General features: G+C 38.6%; 2 protein-coding genes across 3 annotated transcripts; one reads left to right on the top strand and one right to left on the bottom strand.

Annotated features, from left to right (window-relative positions):
• Positions 1-5,422: 5,422 nt before the first annotated feature.
• LOC143863732 (Flavin-binding monooxygenase family protein) lies at positions 5,423-10,382 on the bottom strand. The gene is made up of 7 exons (XM_077374492.1): positions 9,707-10,382; positions 9,309-9,379; positions 7,567-7,725; positions 7,252-7,334; positions 6,840-6,975; positions 6,482-6,655; positions 5,423-5,893 (listed from the first exon to the last, which is right to left on the bottom strand). The coding sequence occupies exons 1-7, from the start codon at positions 10,257-10,259 to the stop codon at positions 5,696-5,698; spliced, it is 1,374 nt and encodes a 457-aa protein (XP_077230607.1). The 5' UTR covers positions 10,260-10,382; the 3' UTR covers positions 5,423-5,695.
• A 6,157-nt stretch (positions 10,383-16,539) lies between these two features.
• Positions 16,540-22,469, top strand: LOC143857167 (golgin family A protein). Of its 2 annotated transcripts, XR_013238497.1 has the most exons (3): positions 16,540-16,678; positions 17,478-18,941; positions 22,330-22,469. XR_013238497.1 is itself a non-coding variant. In XM_077367553.1 (2 exons), the coding sequence occupies exon 2, from the start codon at positions 17,579-17,581 to the stop codon at positions 18,755-18,757; it is 1,179 nt and encodes a 392-aa protein (XP_077223668.1). In that variant the 5' UTR covers positions 16,540-16,678; positions 17,478-17,578; the 3' UTR covers positions 18,758-19,016. The 2 variants fall into 2 exon arrangements, 1 of the variants encoding a protein (XP_077223668.1); XM_077367553.1 differs by lacking the exon at positions 22,330-22,469 and having other exon boundaries at positions 17,478-19,016.

Below are 22,469 nucleotides of genomic sequence, written 5' to 3'. Positions count from 1 at the left end.
AAGCAGATGAGTTGAATGCATTGCATTGGACACAATATATATAAATTACTGATATTCGCACTACCTGTTTTAATAATTGCACGCACTAACGTTGTCTTATATCTTTTACTTGGTTTTTGAGAGTTTTTTGGGAACTGTAAAACCGTATAATTGCACACACAAACCTTGTCTTATATCTTTAACTTGGTTTTTGAGAGCTTTTTGGGAACTGTAAAAACCGTTAACTGAATAAGACAAGATGAGGGTGCAATTATCCAAAAATTATCAGTGCCAATATCAGTAGCCTAAATATTCAGGAAATTGTATATTAGGCCCCTTCTCTTTCCTGGAACACCCCCTTGTAGTGTAAAAGAGTTGTCAGAAATACACTGGAGGGGTGTAGCCCAGGGAAGTGAAGGGGGTGAAAAATCACTTCCTTATATAAAGCTGTAAAATCTCTAATTGCTTTTTAGTAGTGCTACCAATACTCTCCCATCTCAATCGTCTGCCCAACTAGTAGTCAACTACCACCGATCTTGTGGGCTACATGTTAAACAGTGGACAGTTCTCCTCAATAACTTAAGGGCGAAGTTTCTTAACTAAAATCTCATCATTTTTTATTAATTTCTAAAATCAAATAAAATTCTCATATTTTATTAAAAAAGGGCGGCCCAATGCACGAAGCTTCCGCCATTGCAGGGTCTGGGGAGCACTAGATGTACGCAGCCTTACCCCTGCTTTGCAGAGAGGCTCTTTCCGTGACTCGAACCGTGACCACAATGGAGCAACTTTACTCTTGCGCCATGGCTCGAAAATCCTCATAATTTTATCAATTACTTAATTCACTCACCATCAAGTTTTAATACTTACTATCTATTTATACCCATAATACCCTTTACTATGAAGTAAGGTCAATGTTAGAGACTAGGGGTGGACATGGTTCCGATTCAACCCGAAGAACCGAACTAAACCGGCCTATTCGGTTCGGCTTGGTTCGGTTCTAGGATTTGGTGGTTCGGTTCTGGTTCTGGGTTCCTGGAACCGTGAGAATGCGGTTCGGTTCTGGGTTTGGGATCCTGGAACCGAGAACCGAGTGGGATCATATCCCTACGCCACAACCCCCCCCCCCCCCCCCCCCCCCCCCAATCGGATAAAATCTCCCCCTCCCCCAATACGGTTCTATGAGAAAAAAAAATGCTTTAGACTTTACACTTACTGCTTGAGGATAAATTCACCCCCCCCCGCCTTTAACGTTTTGCTTTGCCTTTTAAAGTTTTAATCGTAAGTTATTAAAAACAAATAAAATCTCAATCATTATATGGAAAAAAATTATAAAATAAAGATTGGGTAAACCCAGAACCGAACCGAACCAAACCGATCAAGTTTGGTTCTGGTTCGGTTCGGTTCGGTTCCTTCCAAAGATATATGGTTCGATTCTGGTTCCAAATTCTGGGAACCGATTGCATATGGTTCGGTTCTAGGCATAACCTGGAACCGAACCGAACCATGTCCACACCTACTAGATACACCAATGAAAAGAAAAAAATAACAATTAATAAAGGGTGCTGATATTGGCATTACCATGTTTTGATAATTGCACAAACTCAGCTTGTCCTTTTCTCTTTTTACTTGGCTGGTATATTTTGGAAACTGTATTATCACTTGACAGGTGTTTAAATAATAAAAGAAAAGTTGAGTTAGTACAATTATCAAAACATTGTAATGCTAATATCAGGAGCCTTAATAAATCTCTGTCACTTATTTAGGTTCTATCTATTTGAATGATGGTCATTTATAGGGGTGCAACTCGGGTTGGGTTCAACCCAAAAAAGTCTGGTCAGGTCGGGTTCGGGTTGAGTTTTCCTAACCTAGGTTGAGTTCGGGTTGAGGGTTTGGCAACCCGACATTTTTTATCAAATTTTTTTTTTTGTAAGCTTAAAAACTCGGGTTGGGTCAGTACGGGTTGGAGAAAAAAGGGTGCCTCTGGTTGGGCCGGGTTAGGTTGGTAAAAGGGTTCCTCGGGTCGGGTTGGATCAACCAAACCCAAGGAACCTTTTGTCTCCAACCCGGCGATGTTCAACCCGACCCGACCCAAGTTTTTAAGCTTACAAAAAAAAAGGAATTGATAAAAAATGTAGGGTTTCACTTAGGTCGGGTTGCCCAAACCCTCAACCCGGGTTGAAAAAATTTAACCCGAACCCGAGCTCAACCTGACCCGACCCAACTTTTTTCCGGGTTGAACCCGACCTGAGTTGCACCCCTTAATTTTACTCAGCAACGGAACAAGAGGAAGAGAAACGAAAGAACAACCAAATGAGAAGAAAGACAAGGTAAAAGGAAGTAAAAAAAACTCGGGCTAGCGTGGCGCCCCGCCCAAGCCTCTCTCTCTCTCTCTCTCTCTCTCTCTCTCTCTCATTCATTGGACCACCAAGAAAATAAGGATGGATTGAAGATTAATTTTTCTTTTGATGGGCAAGCTAGGGTTTGGCGGGGACCTGATGCAAGTGCATCTCGATGGATCGCACGATCACGAGATCAACGGCTCACGTTGAATACTACATTTAGGAGTTTTACTTTTATCAAGATTTGTTTTTGAGAAAATTTTAGAGACAGGAGAGTTGGACGAATTTTGTGATCTTAGAGATTTCTTTTGGAGACTTTTTAGGAATTCAGTTGCAAAAGTTGGACGTCTACGAGTTTTAGTTAGAGAACTTTCAGTACTTTTGAGAGTTTTTAGAAGATTTTGTGTTCGACTAAAAATTGGACGTTTTTTAGGAATTCTAGAATAGCTAGTATTTGGGCCAAGGAAAGTCTATAAAAGGCCATCCATCGTAATCTATTAAGAAGCTTTTTGAATTGAAACTTTGGTGCCTTTATTGATTCGTTGCCGATTATAGCACAGCCATCTGCTGCCATTGCCTCAAGTCCCGTCGCCGCCGCCGAGAAGAACAAGCCACCAGCTGCTTGTTGCAATCAACTATCTATTTTCAGGTTTGGAGCTATACCTGAACTAGATCCTTTTAATTGTTTTATTTCAGCCCAAACCTCCATCTTTTCTGTGGATGTAGAATCACCCGAACCTCTCTGATACCCCATTCAACCAGTCCCTAAATAGTAGTTCCTAAATAATAACCATAAGTCTCATCTTATTTTGACAAGTAACCTCATCTAGTCGCAATCCTAGAATTGAACCCAGCCAATTCATAGCATTCTCATATCCAACCTTTCAACCCTTTAATCCCTCCTTGTTTTCCAAACATCCCAACAGTAGCCTTGTATCACTACTATCCTCATCAGCCCAACAGCTTGCCCTTGAAGCCTAAATCCTAAAAAAATAGCCGTTTGAAGCCAATTTAAACACCTACTTGAGACACCCTTAATTCCCTTGCGTTATTTGGTATCAAACCATCAATCCGCTATCCGCCCCTTGCGGTAGGACCCCTACCGGTTTATTTGATAAAGAGAAAGATGATACAATATAAGGCACGAAAGCCACCCTAACTCGGAACATGTGAGAGTAGGGGAAATATTGGGCACTTTGTGAGCCTCGTGGCCAATTGTCATGAGGCTGGCACAAACAAATGAAACAATCTCTTGCAAAGGGGTCGAACTTGATCATTTTTCCTAAATTATTGGTATTTATATAATTAGGGGAAATGATATCAGAACAACCATGTTTTAATAATTGCACAAACCCACCTTGTCTTTTCTTTTCTAATTGGATAGTGAGAGCTTTTTGGGAACTGTAAGTCTGTAATAAACTTTTACAGCTCTTTAAATACTAAAAGATAAGTTGAGTTAGTGAAAATATCAAAACATGGTTGTGCTGATATAATTTCCCTTAATTAAATATATCACATTGTGTCTCTGTCCAATGAACATCCCTCTTGATGGATCAGAAGAAAGCTATTTAGGGGCAATCCTTTGTTTTAAAGTCTAACTTGGACACAAGAAGGTCATGCATGAATAATCATCTTTGCTACATGCACCATCATTTCCCACTTGGCCATAATAATCGTTCAATATTCGGCTTCACATTAGACTACTACATATTTAGTTTTCCATTGTGATTTTCACAGAAAAAGAAAATGATCTTCATGTTAGAAGTGTTTTTCCAATTATGAGAACCGATTCTGAATCCAAAACGTACCTATGGTTGGTCGCCAAATCCATGGTATCAATCGCAAATCCATAAGTATTACATGTAAATCATTGGAGCACATATACCATGTTTTATTGTTTCTCTACAATTATCACAAACAAATCCTCATCAATATATACACTTACACTGTAATATGATATATGGCCATATGTTCGCATATACCTAAAAATTTGTGTATATTATCGGCCTGGATAGTCAGAATAAGTCCATTATTCCAAGTGAGGAGGCAGTATATTTGTTGCAATGAAGTGAAAGTATTCTTGTCATTGATATATACCATAAAAATATGCATGGACTAGTTGTGTCGGCCGCTGGGACCAGAAGGTGGGACTCGTTTCCTAGCCATCTTGATCTGGATGTCAACCAACGGTTGGGACAATGGCACCTTTTTCGATCACCATTCCGAATTCCGATCCATGGCACCCGGTGCAGTAGAGGGATCCTCCAGAGCTCGGGAATCTCCAGACACAACCCATCTTGGCACGCACCCGGAGAAGATCAGGAAGATCAACACGCAAGTGCCGATCCATTGTATGGATGGCTGTCGGGCCATCATCCGCGAGTGGAATCCGATTCCAAGGGTGTGTGTGTGTGTGTGTGTGAGAGAGAGAGAGAGAGAGAGAGAGAGAGAGAGAGGTATACATCCAGCTTCCGAGTATAGGCTACTATAGTGGAAGTTATGGTGCACCCCACTGACTGAAGGCATGTTAAAGTTACTTTCACGTAGCTCTAAGACTATAACTTCTAGCTTTATTAGGACATTGAGACATGTGATTTTTTTTCCATGATTGCCAAACATGCCCCATATTTGATAGCCATGATTTTTTTTTTTCCCCCATCGAATATAAGTTCGTGCATCAAGTTATGGTAGAGGGCCAAGGAGGGTGGGGGTGGGATGGGGAGAGAATAGAGGGCATGTGTCGAGATGATGCCGAGACACCGAAAAATAAGGAAAGAAAAAACTCTATTTTGAATGGAGCATATTTTGTTTCCTTATTTTTCGGCTACTTGGTACCATCTCCTCACTCATGCCTTCTCAATTCTATCCCTCTCCCACTCTCCCTACCCCTCTCACACCACTTGGTAATCTAATATTCCATGAAAAAAAAATCAGGGTTGCCAAACATGGTCTAAGCCGAAGGGTGATTTCTTATTTTGGAAGAAAAGACCCAATGTAGTCATTCCCAAGGCCCATTAGTCTCAAGTGTGGCATGCCCATGTTTCTCTAGAATTACTCAAACAACCACATAAAAATTAGAGCTATGGCCTTTTCATTAATAATTCACTCAAAACAACATCACATGCATGATTATATTTCCATCCTTTTGGAGTAAATTTTGTAACAAAGTAATGAAATTAAAATCAACAAAATGGTATTTTGTGAATTTGTGCAACAGATGAAACTCAAAGAAGTGAAAGAAATCCAAACAAAAAGGTATTTCCTTTTTTCTTTTTCCTTTCTTTCCTGTTCTCCAGAGCAGATGAATCTTCAACCCTGGAGTATACTTAAAAATAATAATTTAGTCAATATAATCCATGGATAACAAATGGGTTTTAGAGAGCAAAGGGTTTGGATCCAAGCTGAGTGAAATGAGGGCTTTGAAGAGCCTCTTGAAGCCGGTCATCATCATCCCATGTCTCACGGTAAGTTTCCAAATTTTCATCAGCATTTTTCAAAGTTGCCAAAACTATTTCTTTCCTCCATTGCTCCAAATGTGGGAACTCACAATAATCTCCATATTTATCACAATACTGCAACAACATAAAGAACATTTTAGTGCAGATAGAAGATTAGTTCCAATACTTACAAACCCTAATATGTACATAAGGTGGGGATTTACATAGAGCCCATTAGATAAACGGCTTGGATCAATCTAAGGTGGAGCCAACTATGTACTAGTGGGTGTTCTTCATTGTATTACAAAGAGGTTGTGCCCCACTAAGCATTCCTCTAATAATATAATTAATCATGCTTGTATTGCATAGGTGGGCATCGTTTTTACCAATCTAGACCATCCCCAGTTGGTCTATTTGCCCTTTGGATTTGCAATGACCCAGTAGGGGGGGTACGGTCATCAGATCATTGTGATTTTGGGGCCATGACAGATCTGTGTTGTAATACTAGATCATTCCCCATTTGAGGATTGATCTAAATGGTTTAAGGACCTGTAAGTGTCTAATATTCCAATTGGGTTTTGCCTCTAAATTTGCAATTAACACTAAACAAATGAATTAAAGTACAATAATCAGAAATCAGATCTAGATACATGTCCTTCCTTCCCCATCTAATCATTTTTTTTGTAAAGAACTTAATAATGGACTGAGAAAAGACACTATTACCTCAAAATTAGCAATCTCATGTGTTTTGTGCTTTGGTATGCCAGCTAAATCCAATGAGTAGTAGAATTCTTTGATGGACTTCATCATTTCATCCCATGATGGCAGACTTCTTTTCCTAGACAGTACTTGAGCAATCCATCTTGCTTGTGATTCAAAGAAAGGAAACCCAATTATCTACAACCAAATTAGAAAAGAAGCTTATCAAACAAGAGCTCTAGATAGAGTTGAAAGGACTTTAGTTTCCTTCATGTAGTCATCTGGGTAAGGATCCTTTCATCGTGGTTCAAAGCAACTGTAAATTTCTAATCAATATGAAAGACTTTTGGGTATTATAAATCTGTAAAAAAGGGTTAATTACCTTTCTAGGAATACCCACAAAGGAGAGAGATGGTGCAAGTGATGGGGGGAAAGTGTGCTCAAACAAAGGTCCCACTCTATCATCATCCACCGCCACTATTCCTTTGGTGTCAAGAAATGGTAATGAATATGAATACCTACAAAGAAAACATTATAATAGAATATTATTCTCATTATTATGAAGATAATCATTCTATCTCAATAAAATTATAATTCCTATAGAAATTTAACACAAGGTGTGAGACCCATTCAATCATCAGAGTCATGAGTTTTCGACCAATCATGTCCTCATTTTGGACTTAGATTGCTTGCCTAACCTTGATTAGCATAGAAAAATCCAATGGCACTAATTATTCAAATGAGTCCCCTGAAGATCATGTTAGAGAACAATGCATTCTTTTTGTACTAATTACCCTGTACAATAAATAATTGAGTCCGCAACAACGCACGAGCCATCGATGAATGAAACCTGCCCGTCCTCGCAAAGATTATCTATCTGCATTTCATATATTTTTCAATGTTAATCCAAACTATGAGTATAGGAAATGTGAATACAACTACAATGTATCAGTTGATGCAAGTACCCTTGGTTTGAATCATAACCATTTATCAAGTTTTTATCAATGGTTTTAATTCAATCATGCGGAATCCCCAATCCCTCCTGTTTTGGACCAATTGAGGGCTAGCAAAATTACAAATGTTTGTACAAATATTATGTATTAAAATACCTCTAGATGAATATGTAGGTTGTGATTTTTGGACATGACTTTTGATAATCCCTCTGTGATTTCAAGGGACTTGGCACTTAGATGAACTTCTTTTGCAACACCCACAAGCTCCATGGATATATCTTGTCCACTTAGGGAATTCCCAACAACAACAACTACCTGTAGTGTGGTGAACATCAAAATGGTTAGTGAATAAAAGCTTAGGGCCTCTTTGGATACCTCTAAATCTTAAGTGCAGATGGTTTTGAAGTTAAATATGATTAGTTATAAATAATGGTAATAATAAATTTAGAAATGTTATAGTTAAAGGCTTCTAAAGAGGCTTTAATTCCCCATTTGAATATAAAATTAAATTTAAGATAATCTTTTTTGCAGATAAGAATAAATTTTGGTGGCATCCAAAAGGTGGCCCTTAATTTCTTATTTACACTATCAGGTAATTAGGTAACATCCATGTAGACATTTCTTATTTCCACATTTGAGAAAATCAAATGAGCTGGCCCACCCTTAACTGAGTCAGCTAGGCTCAAGGAGACAAGGATTGATTAGTCTAGTGGCCTTTATAAGAATCCCACATAGAAGACCCAAGTGGGCCCTGACTACCCGAGTCTTGGTCTAATTAACTCAGAGTTTTTAGGAAAGTGAAAGACTCAGAGTCAACCATTGACCCACCCTAGTTGACTTGGTTTTGGAGCTAGTGAGTCAATCAAAAATTCCTTTTACTTGCCCCAAACACAAGTTAACCATTGATTAGTCTACTCTAATGTCCCTCACAAGAACCCGCACTTGAGACCCAACCCAAGTGGGCCCTAACTCGGCGAGTCATAGTTTTATTAAGTCCAAGTTTTCAAGAAAGTGCTAAAAGACTCAGAGTCACTCGTTCACCAACCCTAGTTGACTCGGTTTTGGAACCACTGAGCCAATCAATTACTCTTTTACTCCCCGAGTTAATGAAAAATTGAATGCGCCAATCATTGAAACAATTGAAACACAAGAGTTAACTCAGTTTTACCTTGGCCGAGTTTTATCCAAGTATGAGTTTTCAAACCCTCCTCATACGTTTGAGAGTCTGAGCGTGTCCCCATCTGATGTTGCCTTTGGATTTTGACATGACACTTAAATTGGCAATTTTTTTCATGTAGGAGTTTTAGATTTTTCTGTGTTAGGAGTTCCATATGGGATCATTATCCTAATCACGGCGAAATCTCATTTTAGAATGTTAATTCTACTTTAGAACATTGGACACTATCAAGATCAATGGGCCCCAACACGCGACATGAATAATACCTTTCAAGTATCTTTAGGAGCATCTAGTGTCAGATTAGGACAAGAGAAGTGTTAGAATATGTGGGATCCAACATTTGAATTGGGTCAAGATCTCACCGTTGGATCATCTTGGAGGTAGATTGGGTAAGTTGGCTAAATGAGGCAACTTGATAAATTAGACAAGTGAATTAGAAGAGACAAGCAAGAGAATGAGGCAACTAGATGAATTAGGCAAGTGGATTAGAAGAGGATGTTGCATAGCTCCCCCTGGAATTTATCTAGTTGCATACCTCTTCTAATCCACTAGCCTAATTTATCTAGGCAAGTGCATACCTCTTCTAATCCACGTGCCTAATTTATCTAGTTGCCTCATTTAGCCAACTTACTCAATCTACCTCCAAGATGATCCAACGGTGAGATCTTACCCAATCCAACTGTTGGATCCCACATATTCTAACAAGAAGGATGTTGCATACCTCATCTTGGAATGGCTCAGGTACCCTGTAAACATGACTATGTATCTGCCTCTTCCTCCATGTATCCATCCCTTTTTCACACATACACACACACGAAATCCATCAAAACAGACAACATAAGGAAAGAATCAAACTCACAATTTGGACTTTTTCTTCATTGAAGTCAAAAGAAGAAGAAAATTGTTATTGTTGATTTTGAAAAATAGATTCATGGGTTGTTTAGCTCATGAAACTGATGTTTCTTATTCTCCCAGAATTTGGAAAATTGCAGAAACTAAGCAAGAAAAAAGGGGAGAGGAGAATGAAACCATTGAATCTTAAAATAGAACTGATTGATACTGCACACGTTTGAAATCAGAAAAAATGGGTTGCACCCATTAGAAAAAACCTGCACATACCTTTAATGGTTGGCAGCCTAGGCTTAGAATAATGCCCAGTGGCCACAACAACAGCATCAAAGACCTCTTCCATCACCTTTTCACTCTTTCTATCTCTGCTTCTGACAACCCATTTCATATCTTTACAGTATTCATCTGAATTGACCATGCCCACATACTCCACCCTAGTGTTAAACCTTATAAACTCTCTCAATCCAAACCACTCACAAAAGTCCTTAAGATACCACAGAAGCTCTCTATGACTAGGAAACCTCCTCATATCTCTACCCTTCTTGGACATAAAAGGGAAGTCTGTATAGCCCATAATCTCCCTAGAGGAAGTGAGCCTAAGGGAGGCATAGATACTACTATGAACTTTTAGGACACTGCCTTTCCCTAAGGCATCCTCACTTTCCACTCTTGGGTCATAGAGCCATTGCCCTCCAATATCATGGTTTTGCTCCATGACAACCACCGTGTGACCTTCTTTCCTTAGCTCCCTTGCCGTGACTAGCCCCGAAGGCCCCCCGCCGATCACAACAACATGTCTGGAATGGTTTTGATCGGAAACCATGGTGGTTTTCCAGTAGAATCGAGGTTTGAACAAATTGTTTGGTGACAAATGGAAATGTTAGATGGGTGGGTTTTATAGGTGATCAATGGAGGAAGTTGTGAGGGCCCATACACATGCTAGGGACCAAATTATGCGAAATGGAGAGGGGAGACAGTTTACCATACAAGGAGACAAATTGGTCTAGTTAGAATCATGGTTGCATGCTTTTTTGAGTTACATGGTCCATGGTCATGAAAATTCAAGTAACTAAAAGATTACTTAGGTTCTGCTCTTAAATTTAGGCTTAAGACCATCATTACATGAAGTCAAAATAATAGAATATGTTACGAACCTAAATCGGTTTGTAACGGATTTGATCACAGAGACACGATTTCTCAAATAAGTTTCTTCATTCCTTTAATATAAATGCCATGTACATGTTATGAAAAAATCTAATCTAGATAACCCTTATCTATAAGAGTCGTACCTATAGTAAACCACTAAAGAGAAAAATCTAAAAATAGCAGATAGATAAACTAGTTTATTTCATCCTAATCCAGTCACGCAACAGAATCCTATCCAACAAAAGTCACGCTTACCAATGCATAAAATTTCATTGCTTGTAATAAGGTGAAAGAATATCTAATACAATCTTTCCATATGTATAAACCAATACATGTTTACTTCCTGTTTTCTGCCAAAGGGAAATGACTTCCACACTTGCTGTTTTGATATTGGCAACTTACTAAAAGAGTCTAAATATAGAGAGGTGCCATTATTATTAGAATGGAGTGCAGATATCACCCCCCTTCGCCAAATTCTGTGTTTTTTAGAATGGAGTGCAGATATCATTCTCCTTTGCCAAATTCTGTGTTTTTCCTCCTATTATTTGTTGGTTTTGTGATTTATTTGGGGCAAAGCTAATATTTCATGTAAAAAAAAATATCATGGTTGCCAAACATGCCTTAAAAGAAGAACAAAAATGTAAAATCATGGCCTGCCCACTCATGGTGTCCCACATTTGAATGCCCCTTCTTCAAGCCATAGGAACATGCATGGCAAAGGGACAAAAAGAGAAAAGAACAATAGACTCAATTGAATAGTGGTATAATAATTCCATAGGTGGTTATCAATGCCTTTAAATACTGTCATGTGAAGCCCCTTTCTCCCTTCTTGGTTCTCTTTTATGTTGCTTCCATATCACAACTGTAGCAAATTGCTTGCACTTTCATTTTGATTGTGAGTAGAAACTTGAGTGTAAGGGTCCATAGTTGTTTGTATGTATATTAAAATAAATGCAAGGGAAGATCTTTTTTTTTTCTAGTGCTTGAAATCCTAGATGCATATTTCTTTAGTTATAAGAAAAAAATTGGGTTATTACCTTTGGCCCGCTGCTATGTGTCCAGAGGTGGGTGATCTCGTCCATTGATTTGGTCGGGTACCATGATCAGATGATCCTAGCCTCTTGATCCAAAGGTATCCTTTATGGATTTCTTTTTTCAATAATGTAGCTTGCCGCAGCTCGTCTAATCAACCGCTCTGATCATTCAACATGCGGGCCATGTTTAGAACAGTCCGTGCTTATTGGAATTAATTTGGATAAGTATTAACCTCAAACTATAAATCTTCTCACAATTATCACATGATTTTGATTCAAAAGATAGGGAAACTTGCACGATTACTTGCTTGATTTATAATTCTTATATTAATTATCAAGTCGATCGTAAATGATTGCCTTATATAATGGCCATTGATGTCTTTGCTGTACACAATCGAATCGAATTGTAGGGAGAAAAAGTAGAGGGAAGAACAGATCTAAGCTATTGGATCAAATGACAAAAGTATTGTTGAGAAAGAGATGGTTTTTACCAAATGAAATGAAACATTTGATTGATGTAATAGGAGAAAGATTTCCCATTCCTTAGCTAGAAATATATGTGGCTATAAAAGAGTGATTAAGTGGAACAAAATTAGCCAGGAGGTAGAATTCTTGATAGGCGAACAGCGAACAACCAGAGCTTATTACTCACTACATCAAATAATTTCCAATATCTCCGCTTCTTTTGACATAGAATGGGCGAGAAACAAATTTTAGACCCATTTTCAACTTAAAAATGGGTGTAAAATTTGTTTTACACACATTTTATATTGAAAGAAACATAACATTAATGAAAGATGTGAATCTATTCGAAAGAAAAACAAACCCATGTCCGTTGAAATAGTCCTTGCTATCTGCTCCAACAACAAATCATTGGTTTCATTGGATAAGTGAATAAAATTGATATACCTTTCTCTTCATGTCAAGTCGATAAGAAGAATAAACATCCCAGTCGACAGAGCCTAATGGGAAGTGATATATCCGCCCTTTTGATTGCTTGGGACACCCAGCAGAAGGGTACATGGCAATCAGCCCCACATCAGAGGATACACTGCTGCTGGGTGTCCCAAGTAATCAAAAGAGGCGGATATATCACTTCCCGAGACTAATTCAATTTGTTTTGCTCCGTAGCAGCGATATTCATGGGCCGGTACGTCTTACACAAATAATATTCACAACTAGAAGGTCTTCCATGTCACCCTCCATTCTCTGCTTTTCTTATCAGTACAATCTGGCACCACAGGAAACGAAACCGATCGACTAGCTTTGCTCGCCTTCAAATATGTAATTACTGATCCTAAGGGCGCCTTGACCTCATGGAACAAATCTCTCCATTTCTGCCAATGGCAGGGAGTCACATGCAGCGTCGCCAGTCGCAAAGGGTCATTGCCTTGAACCTCGCCGATCAAGTCTTAGTTGGACCCATGGCCCCCCACATAACAAATCTCACCTTCCTCAATGAAATTGACCTCACAAACAATCAATTCTAGGGCCAAATACCCCCACACATGAGTCGTCTATCCTATTTGCGTTATCTCGATCTAAGCCTTAATTCATATCAAGGTGAAATACCGGCCAATATAACAGCCCATTGCCCAAACCATGAATTTAAGTTACAATAATTTTGTTGGCGGAGTTCCCAACAAGTTCCACTCACTCTCTTGGCTCGCTTTCTTAAACCTTATACAGAATAACCTCACAGGAAAAACCCCACCTACACTTAATGTAAAAACAGAAAAGCTAAAAAGATCTGGTTGAAGAGAATGATTGTAGAAAGAATATAATGTAATGATGTTTAATGATAGTCAATGACTCAATGGTATACACTAAGGAGGTTGATTGTAGAGGGAGGCTCGCCAAATGTAATCAGATGGCTGGATGAAAGCCACCCTCACCTTCGAAGGTAAGGTTTATGCTATGGTCGATGAGATCTAGGAGCAAGTAGTGGAATTTCATGTTATTTTTTTTTTCAACATGTATTGAGATCGGCCAAAGGCTTAGTTGACCCCAACTAGTTTGGGACAAAGGCTTAGTTGAGTAGAGTTGAGTTGTATTGAGATCGGCCAACAGTAATGCAGACAGGCGAGCCTGTGAGAGGCTGAAAAAATCATTTCCGAAATGAAAATAAACATAGCCTAAAACCAAAAACCAAGAAGGGTGGAAATGTTGGAGAGGGTGAAAAAATCATATCCCACATGTGGGCGCCCTTGTAGCTGGTTTTTTGCATGGCGTATGATAATTATTTTTAGTTAGTACTAAGACATTGTAGGTGAAAACATAATTAATTACTTTGAAATTATGTAATATTCCTTTAAAACATGTATTGGGTTTGTAAATCTTATTGGTTGTCACGAGTTAGCCTTTTGTCCTTAGTCCCACCTTGATGGGACGATCTTGGGCTGTTGATCAAGGGTGATGAAAAAGATGTACTTTTAAGATGTCTCTGAGCTATTGATTCATCGCATGCCTCAATTCTCCTAATCGGATCTCAATTTGGCATGAGACTGATCTGCTGAATTGTCATGTGATTCGTTCGATTCTCATTCTCCTGTTTTTGCCAATTTCATCTGCTCTTCAGGTGGTAGAATGAGAAGGGTTTTCAATTACACAATCAATCTGTATATAGTGAAAAAGACAACTAAATTTAGCCAAAAGGGTGATTAATAACATTCTTTTCTATTAACACTAGTTATTCATAGTTTGGAATTCAAACCATGCTTCATTGTGAATGGACTAGAAAAGAATAGCCTTTACCTCAAGAGGTTAGGACATAAGTATTGCAACATTGAGGTTATGGTTTTAACCCCATCTTCCCTCCAGAAGGGGGAAAAGCTATAAATGGGCCTCCTAAACTCCATATGGGTCTCTAATGAGACCCATATGTAATTCCAAATCATAAACTTTAGTTATAATTCAATGGATTTTTATACATACTCCTTGTAAAGCCCCTAAACTAGGGCAATCCCTACTATAAAACAGAGTTTTTATACAGTTTCCGCATGTACGTGCCAAGGTATATATTTTTTAAGAGGAGTTCTAAACTGAAGGGCGCCCTTGCAAAAAAGGGCCTTTCAAAGAACATTAATGCGCTTTGGTGATTTACAGCCAGTGGGGACACCCTTTCATCCCTTTTTTGCAAGGGCGCCCTTCAGTTTAGAACTCATCTTAAAAAATATATAGTGGGCCCACATTATTCAATAATCCAATCCACTAAACCGTTTGGATGCAGAGAAGAATTTGATTTGGATTTAAGTAATTGGAAATCCACAGATGTGGCAGTTTCCTTCACCCTCTTTGCTCCTCAACCTCTCTCCTCCAGTACGAAACCACCCCCCCCCCCGCCCAAAAAAAAAAAAAAAAACTCAATTCTAAATCCAGTTTTTATATAATGCCCGACCGTCAAGTAGCGTAAAACTGCCCTTGATATTTGATCCAACAACAGCGCACTTTTTAAGAGGTGGTGTTGGATCAAATATCAAGGGTGGTACTTTTGAAGTACCACCTTCACGCTACTTGACGGTTGGGCACCATATAATTCTCCCAAATCCAAATACAAAATATGAGGTATCCAAATGGGCCCAAATTTCTTGGGCCCAACTTAAATAGGCTGTTGATGGAGTAAAAAAGACGGCCTAATCACAGGCTGACACGTGTCTGAGGTTGATTAAGAAATCTTACCCAAGGGCATTAGTATAATCTCAATCCTAATGCCTCTTTAGCCTCAACTAACTATAAATAGCCTTCTAAAGCTCAAAAGGGTTCAATTCCCTAGATTTACTGTTCATAGTGAGAACTTTATTATCTATTGCTAGTCACTGACTTAAGCATTGGAGTGCCTTCTCGGAGAACCAACTCCTGGTAGGTCTCCGACCTTTTGTTCCCGTTCGCAAGCAAATCTTCTCTCTTCCAAAGCCACCTCAGCAGATCACCAATTTTAGCCGCAACAGATTGACACCGACTGTGGGAAGAAAAAAAAATGTCTCAGCGCTATTGCATGTGAGTGCAGCCACGCTATTGCATGTGAGAGCAGCCGCACAGACTCACTTTTCCGCATATTTTGTCTTCATTCACAAGGTGGCTGCTCTCACATGCAACAGCCCATCTTCGAAATGCCTTTTGCGATGGACGCTAGCAAATCCCTTAAAACAAATTACACAACCTAAAATTCATAAGTTAACCTGAAACACAAATGTCACGGCTTTAGAACTGCTGTAGAGATGCTTAAAGTTCGAAGATGGGATAAGAAATAAATGTCAAAATAATAAAAAAAAAAAAGAGAAAAATATTATGAGATTCAAGATATGGAAGCAAGTAAAATTAAATAGTAAAAACAAGGAAACTGATTTCTATAATGAACAGGAACTTAAAATTTTAAGCTCAGATCGATAGACAGTGAAAACAAGACAAGTAAAATTGATTTCTTAGCTTTGCAGCTACCTTAGGTTCAAAGTTGTTGAATCAAATAAGGAGATTTAATATGGTGTAGGAAGCCAAGACCAGTATTTTTCTAAATGTACAGCGGGCCCCACTTCAAAAGGATGATCAAAACCGTCCATTTGTTGGGGCCACAACATAAACTGGCTGTATACCGTAGATCATCTCCATAGGACGATCCTAACGCTCCGATCCATAGAGGGTCTGTACATTATAGGAACCTCTACAGATCAGAGCATTAGGATCGTCCTATGGAGATGATCTACGGTGTATATCCTATTTATGCTGTGGCCCAATAAATGAACGGTTTGGATCATCCTATGAACTGGGCCCCACTATAACTGAGACTTAGGGTGGGGCCCATGGATCTCTTTTGGCTAGGTATGTGCCTGGAGAGCAAAAACTGAAAAAAAATGCTGATTTCAGAGACGAGCGTTATCTCTTCCAGACTCTCACCTTATCTTTTTCTCAAGAAAAATGGCAGAAAATTCAAACCCACATCAGCAAAAAAGGAAAATCTTGGCCAAAATGCAAAAACCCAACAGCCCATTTTTCCTCTAAGAGTTTCAAACGTGTTTCTTGCTCGATCAGCTGTTGCTATTCTCGGATTGGGATTCATTGATGCTGGGTAAGGTCTTCTTTTTTTCTTTTTACCTCACATTATTTTGTGTTAGGGTTTTTCTTTCAATGAATTACATATCTAGTATCTTAATTCTTTGTTCTTGCTTAGGAAATGGTTGATTGGGTTTGTGATTTGTATAAGAACTTTTGCGTTTTTTCTTGATAGCAGTGAGAAATAAGTTTCTGTAACTTTCTTTAGAGCTTGGGACATTTCCAAAACCTAAAACCCTTACTAAAAAAGCCCACCTTTCTTCCTCCCAAAAGACCCATTTTTTTAGCTTAAAAAATTCATTAGTTTTTACCCAAAAACCCTATTTTCTCCTCGGTCCCTAACTCAGAATCCCTTTCCAAAGAACCCATTTCTTCAATCTGAGAAACCTTGGTTGAATGGGTTTGTGATTTGTATGTATTTTGGACAAGAACTTTTTTTTTTTTTGGGACAAGTACTTTTATGTTTTATCTTGATTGCATTGAGAAATAAGTTTCTTTAGAGCTTGGGAGATTTCTTTAACTTTCTTTAGAGCTTTCTCCCTTCCAAAAGATCCATTTTTTTAGCTTAAAAATCTCTTGATTCTTTACCCTGGAACCCTATATTCTCCTTTGTCCCTAACTCAGAATCCCTTTCCATAGAACCCATTTCTTCAATATGAGAAATCCTAGTTGAATGGGTATGTGATTTGTATCTATTTTGGAAAAGAACTTTTGGGTTTTTTCTTGATAGCATTTAGAAATAAGTTTATGTAAGTTTCTTTAGAGCTTTAGAGATTTTAGAATATTGAAATATGGGAAACACCTTCTGAATTCAGGAAAAACTAACAGAAAGACTTGAGTTCTGCCTACCTGGATAAAGACACAAGGCTCCCCATCCTCCTTTTCCCACACTTTTCTGTTTCATTTTCTCTCTTCAATGACTCTACTTTGCTTTGGGTGCTTTCCTTCTCATTCTGCTTCTCTTTCTTTTTCTCCTTCTCTAACTCTTTCCCAATCATTCAAACCAATCTCCTCAATCCATCGAAAACCCATTTCGGCAAAAATCCCTGCAAGAGATAGAATCATAGATTTCGGTAAACACAAAGGAAAAATGCTTGGAACCCTTCCTTCCAAATACCTCAAATGGGTCTCAAAAAACCTCCGAGCTCGCGACTTTGAAGAATGGGCGAAGCTTGCTGATGAAGTCCTGCAAGACCCATTTTACAGAGACCGATTGGAATGGGAATTCGCCGACAAACTCTTGCAGGGCGAGGATCCAAGGGCATCAAGGTCTGAAAGCCCTGTTTCGGATCTGTTAGAAATCAGCGAGAGGTTCGGTTGGGACAATGACGACAAGGTCGCATGGAGCAGAGTCGACTTTATGCTACTCGGGACATCAAAGGGTGGTCGAATTCCGAGACTTAGGGTTTCTGAGATCGGAGAGTTGGGGAGCGTTGTTGGGGTTTCAAAGGTGGGGAAATCCGGTTCTTCTGAGAAGGGTTTGGTATTGAATAGTGAGAGAAAAATGGGGTTTTTGCAGCAATCGGGGTTGAGGGATTCTAAAATTGAAGAAACAGGCAGATTGAAGAAGGATTATGGACTTAAGAGTGAGAGTAGGTTGGGATTTTTGAACAGGGATTCTGGGTTATCATACATGGGTCCTTTGAAGAAAGATTTTGGATTAGACAGTGGGGGAAAATTGGTTACTTCTAGAACATATTCCAAGGTATCTCAGATTGAAGAAATGGGTACTCTTGAAAGGGATTCTGAGATAGGGACAGAGGAGAAATTACGGTTATTGGGTAAAGAATCAAGAGTTTTTGAAGCTAAAAAAATGGGTCTTTTGGAAGGGAGAAAGGTGGGAATTTTGAGTAAGGGTGTTAGGTTTTATGATGCTGATGAGGATGATTTTAAAGAGGAGATTGTTAGAGGCAGGAGGGAGCAAAGGAGGGAGAGACACAGATTAAAAAGGGGTATGCAGATGCAGAAGCTAAAAACAGTTGTTGGATTGAAGAAAGATAGAGGTGATGGAATTCAGAAACAAAATCCCAAGGGGAGCTTGAATCCTTTTCCTGGACGTGATGCACTTCTCAGCAAAGTCAATAGACAAAATTAATTTGGATATCAAATTCCTTTCTTCTCTTCATCTTTTTTTCTTTATCAGGTTCTTTTTCCTTACTTAAAAGAAGTGTCGTTACAATTCCACCTCGTTTTCTAGCTCGTAGCTTCATTGGAAGGTGCTACATGGATGCAACGAGTTCAGCCAGTTTACTCATCGCTGATGGAAATGCGGGCCCTCGGTACACTTTTTTGACTGTACATTTGCACTTCACAAAATTGCTCCAATTGGATGTTTAGGACTGTTACAAACTTAATTGTTTTGCTGTCAAGTGTAGTTGGCAGTCCTTCAAGGTTGTCCCATAAGAAGCATCCCCATATCATTTTCCATCTTAAAAAAATGAACAATAAATGGCCCCGGCAGATTTTTTTATGACAAGCTTATTTGCATTTTGTAAATTTATTTAAACTCGTAAGTGGTAGATTTCTTGAACTTCTTGGGAAAACAAAACATTAATCTTCCAAGCAGTTGGTTCTTCCATTTTTCAATGTAATTTGGCACTAAGAGAAATGGTGGGTGACCATTTAACTAGGGCACTATTTTTGAAATTGCCACCTACATTTTTTATTATTTGTAAACTGGGGTCAGGCAGGACCCCTACCGGTGTGTTAAGAAAGAAGAAGATATTATAATAAAGGGAACAAGGCATCAATCCTATCCCTAGATACAATACCTAAGATAGGGAGGAATACAAAGGATCTCAGAAGAATCGACTACTTCTAATTATCCCTATAAATAGAAACTAGAGTAGATGGTCCAATGTAGGTGTTGCCACATACATCTTAATGTCTGAAGTCTTAACATAAAGTCCCATGAGAATTCTCTCTCTCTCTCTCTCTCTCTCTCTCTCTATATATATATATATATATATATATATATATATATATATATATATATATGAGAAAAGTGTAGCTACACATACGTGTAGCTAACTTAGCTACACCGACGGCTTAAAATACAGTGGGCCCCACATTGTTTGGGTGATGCAAACCATTCATTTGATGGGCCCTCACATAGATAGGGTGTGCCCAAAAAATCAGCTCCATAGGATCACCCAACCCTACGATTTGTGGAGGCAAAAATGGACGTGTAAAAACCTTCACAAATCTGTCCATTTTTGCCTCCACAGTTTGAAGGGTTGAGATCATCCAATGGAGCTGATTTTTTGGGCACACCCTATCAATGTGAGGTCCTATCAAATGAATGGTTTGGATCACCCAAATAATGTGGGCCCACTGTATTTTAAGCCGTCGGTGTAGCTAAGTTAGCTACACGTATGTGTAGCTTCACTTAACTCAGAGAGAGAGAGAGAGAGAGAGAGAGAGAGAGAGAGAGAGAGAGAGAGAGAGAGAGAGAGAGAGAGAGAGAGAGAGAAGGTTCCTACACATATGTGTAGATAAGTTATCTACACACTAGCTCAAAATACAGTGGGGGCCACATTATTTGGGTGATCCAAACCATTCATTTTTAAGGCCCTCACATAGATAGGGTGTCCACAAAAAATCAGATCCATAGGATCATCCTAACCATTCGAACTGTGGAGGCAAAAAATGGACCAATTTGTGAAGGTTTAAAGACATCCATTTTACCTCCACAAATCGTAGGGCTGGGATGATCCTATGGATCTGATTTTTTGTAGACACCCTATCTAAGTGAGGGCCTTTAAAATGGATGGCTTGGATCGCCCAAACAATGTGGGCCCCCACTGTATTTTAAGCTAGTGTGTAGAGAACTCTCTACACATATGTGTAGGAACCGTTTTCTCATATATATATATATGAGGAAAGTGTTGGTGAGCTTAAGTGCACCAAACCTATGGTGCGCTTAAGCTCCCCAATCACATGGGGGCCCACTTTGTTAGGTGATCCAAAGCATTCATTTTAAAGGCCTTATGATAGATAGGGGGTGTACCAAAAATCTGCTCAATAGGATCATCCTAACCCTTTCATTTGTGGAGGACAAAAATGGGCAGATTTGTGTCTGTCCATTTTTGTCCTCCACAAATGGAGGGGTTAGGATGATCCTATGGAGCTGATTTTTGGTACACCCCCTATCCATGTAAGGGACTTTAAAATGAATGCTTTGGATCACCTAACAAAGTGGGCCCCCATGTGATTGGGGCGCTTAAGCTCACCAAAAGTTTGGTGAGCTTAAGCGCACCAACAGTTTCCTCTCTCTCTCTCTCTCTCTCTCTCTCTATATATATATATATATATATATATATATATATATATATATATATCTGTGTGTTAGTTTTGTCTCTTACAAGTTTTATTCTTTTATTTGATCATTGCAATATTTTTTCCCAATATAGTGGGTGTTAGTTCTTCCGTTTTATGCTGAACTGAGCACTTTGAACAATGGTAAATGTTCTAAAAGTTTTAAGATCGGTTGAAGCTCATGGGTGTTTTTTTTTATCATATAACATGAAGTGAGCAGTGATATCTAATCATCCCATATATCTTACTGTAATGTTTTAGAACACTGCAGCAATATGAGTTTGTTCTTCCTTTTTTCCTGACGCCTCGGTATATTGAGAAATATTGAACCTTTCTGAAGTTTTTGTTGAGGCCCTTGGAATTTCATGGCTAGTTTTTTTTATCACATAATTGGGGGTAAATGTGTTTCTGTAGTTGTCTTGTGTATCTCAATGCTATCTCGTGCAATCTCAATCATTGTTTAAACATTGCAAAACTTTATTCATTTATACTGGGAGTTCATTCTGCACCTTTCCCCCCTTGAAGTCTGGTACTTTGATAAATGGTTAGGTGCCTTAAAGTTTAGCAGTCTTAAAGGCCCTTGAAATTAATGGGCATTATCTATCATATACAATGGAGTGAGTGGTGCTGTTGTAATAATCTCCAAAGCCTTAATGTGGCATTTTACATGTCCTGTATCTTTGTTGAAGTTTGAACATTCCGTATTTGTAGTTAGTTCGGCCATTTTGACAATTTGGAAATGGATGGAGTTTAAGGAGATGAGACCAATTTTGACCATATAAACATGGAGTGAGTAGCATTTCTGTAACCATTCAAAAAAAAAAAGTAGCATTTCTGTAATTAATATGTATATCTGGAAGTAGTTTCTATAATCATCACATGTATCTGAATAGAGTTTCTACAATCATCACATATATCTTATTGTTGTCTTTCACAAACTCTACCTTCCTTTGAAAGTTGTGAAATTCTATTCGTCTAATTCCTCCATATTTGCTGCTGAAATTTGGCACTCAATTCAATGCTTTTTACCATATAAGATGGAGCAAGTGCTGTTTTTTTATATAATTGTCCCGTAAATCTTTTCTATGATCTATAGCTTTGTGTGGACATTGCGAAACTCTATTCAATTTTAATTAATTCCCTCATTGCTAAAAATGTGGGCAGTTTGAGAAATGATAATAGTCGTAGAAGTCCTTGAACCATTTTGAAGTTCATGGGCATATTTTATCATATATAAACTGTCTTTTCCCCCTTTGTTTGAGCAAATAAACTGTCTTTTCTCTTATCATCTCATACATCTAAATGTGTAATTTTACAAGTTCTGTTTTATTGTCGCGGCACTTTATTCAGGTATAGTGGAGATTGGTCTAGGGTAGGTGCAATTTCAAGAGAGACTGAAGAGTTTCTGAAGCTTGCAGCTTATTTGGTATCGCCCCTATGCCTTTTTCTCATATTTTCTATTTCTAAGGAAGAGGAAGATGGAACTTCAG

This window comes from Tasmannia lanceolata, unplaced genomic scaffold, assembly GCF_043159265.1.
Source record: "Tasmannia lanceolata isolate RefF3 unplaced genomic scaffold, GAP_Taslan_0.1 ptg000003l, whole genome shotgun sequence".
Lineage (NCBI taxonomy): Eukaryota > Viridiplantae > Streptophyta > Magnoliopsida > Canellales > Winteraceae > Tasmannia > Tasmannia lanceolata.
This window is presented reverse-complemented; position numbering and strand designations above follow the sequence as displayed.

Bases quoted from the DNA above. Each gene is read 5' to 3' on its own strand.
- LOC143863732 (XM_077374492.1), bottom strand. From the start codon at position 10,259: ATGGTTTCCGATCAAAACCATTCCAGACATGTTGTTGTGATCGGCGGG. The intron at 9,380-9,706 runs GTATGTGCAGGT...TGTGTGAAAAAG, and splicing joins TAGGCTGCCAACCATTAAAG to GGATGGATACATGGAGGAAG. The intron at 6,656-6,839 runs GTAATTAACCCT...ATTTGGTTGTAG, and splicing joins TTGTGGGTATTCCTAGAAAG to ATAATTGGGTTTCCTTTCTT.
- LOC143857167 (XM_077367553.1), top strand. From the start codon at position 17,579: ATGACTCTACTTTGCTTTGGGTGCTTTCCTTCTCATTCTGCTTCTCTT.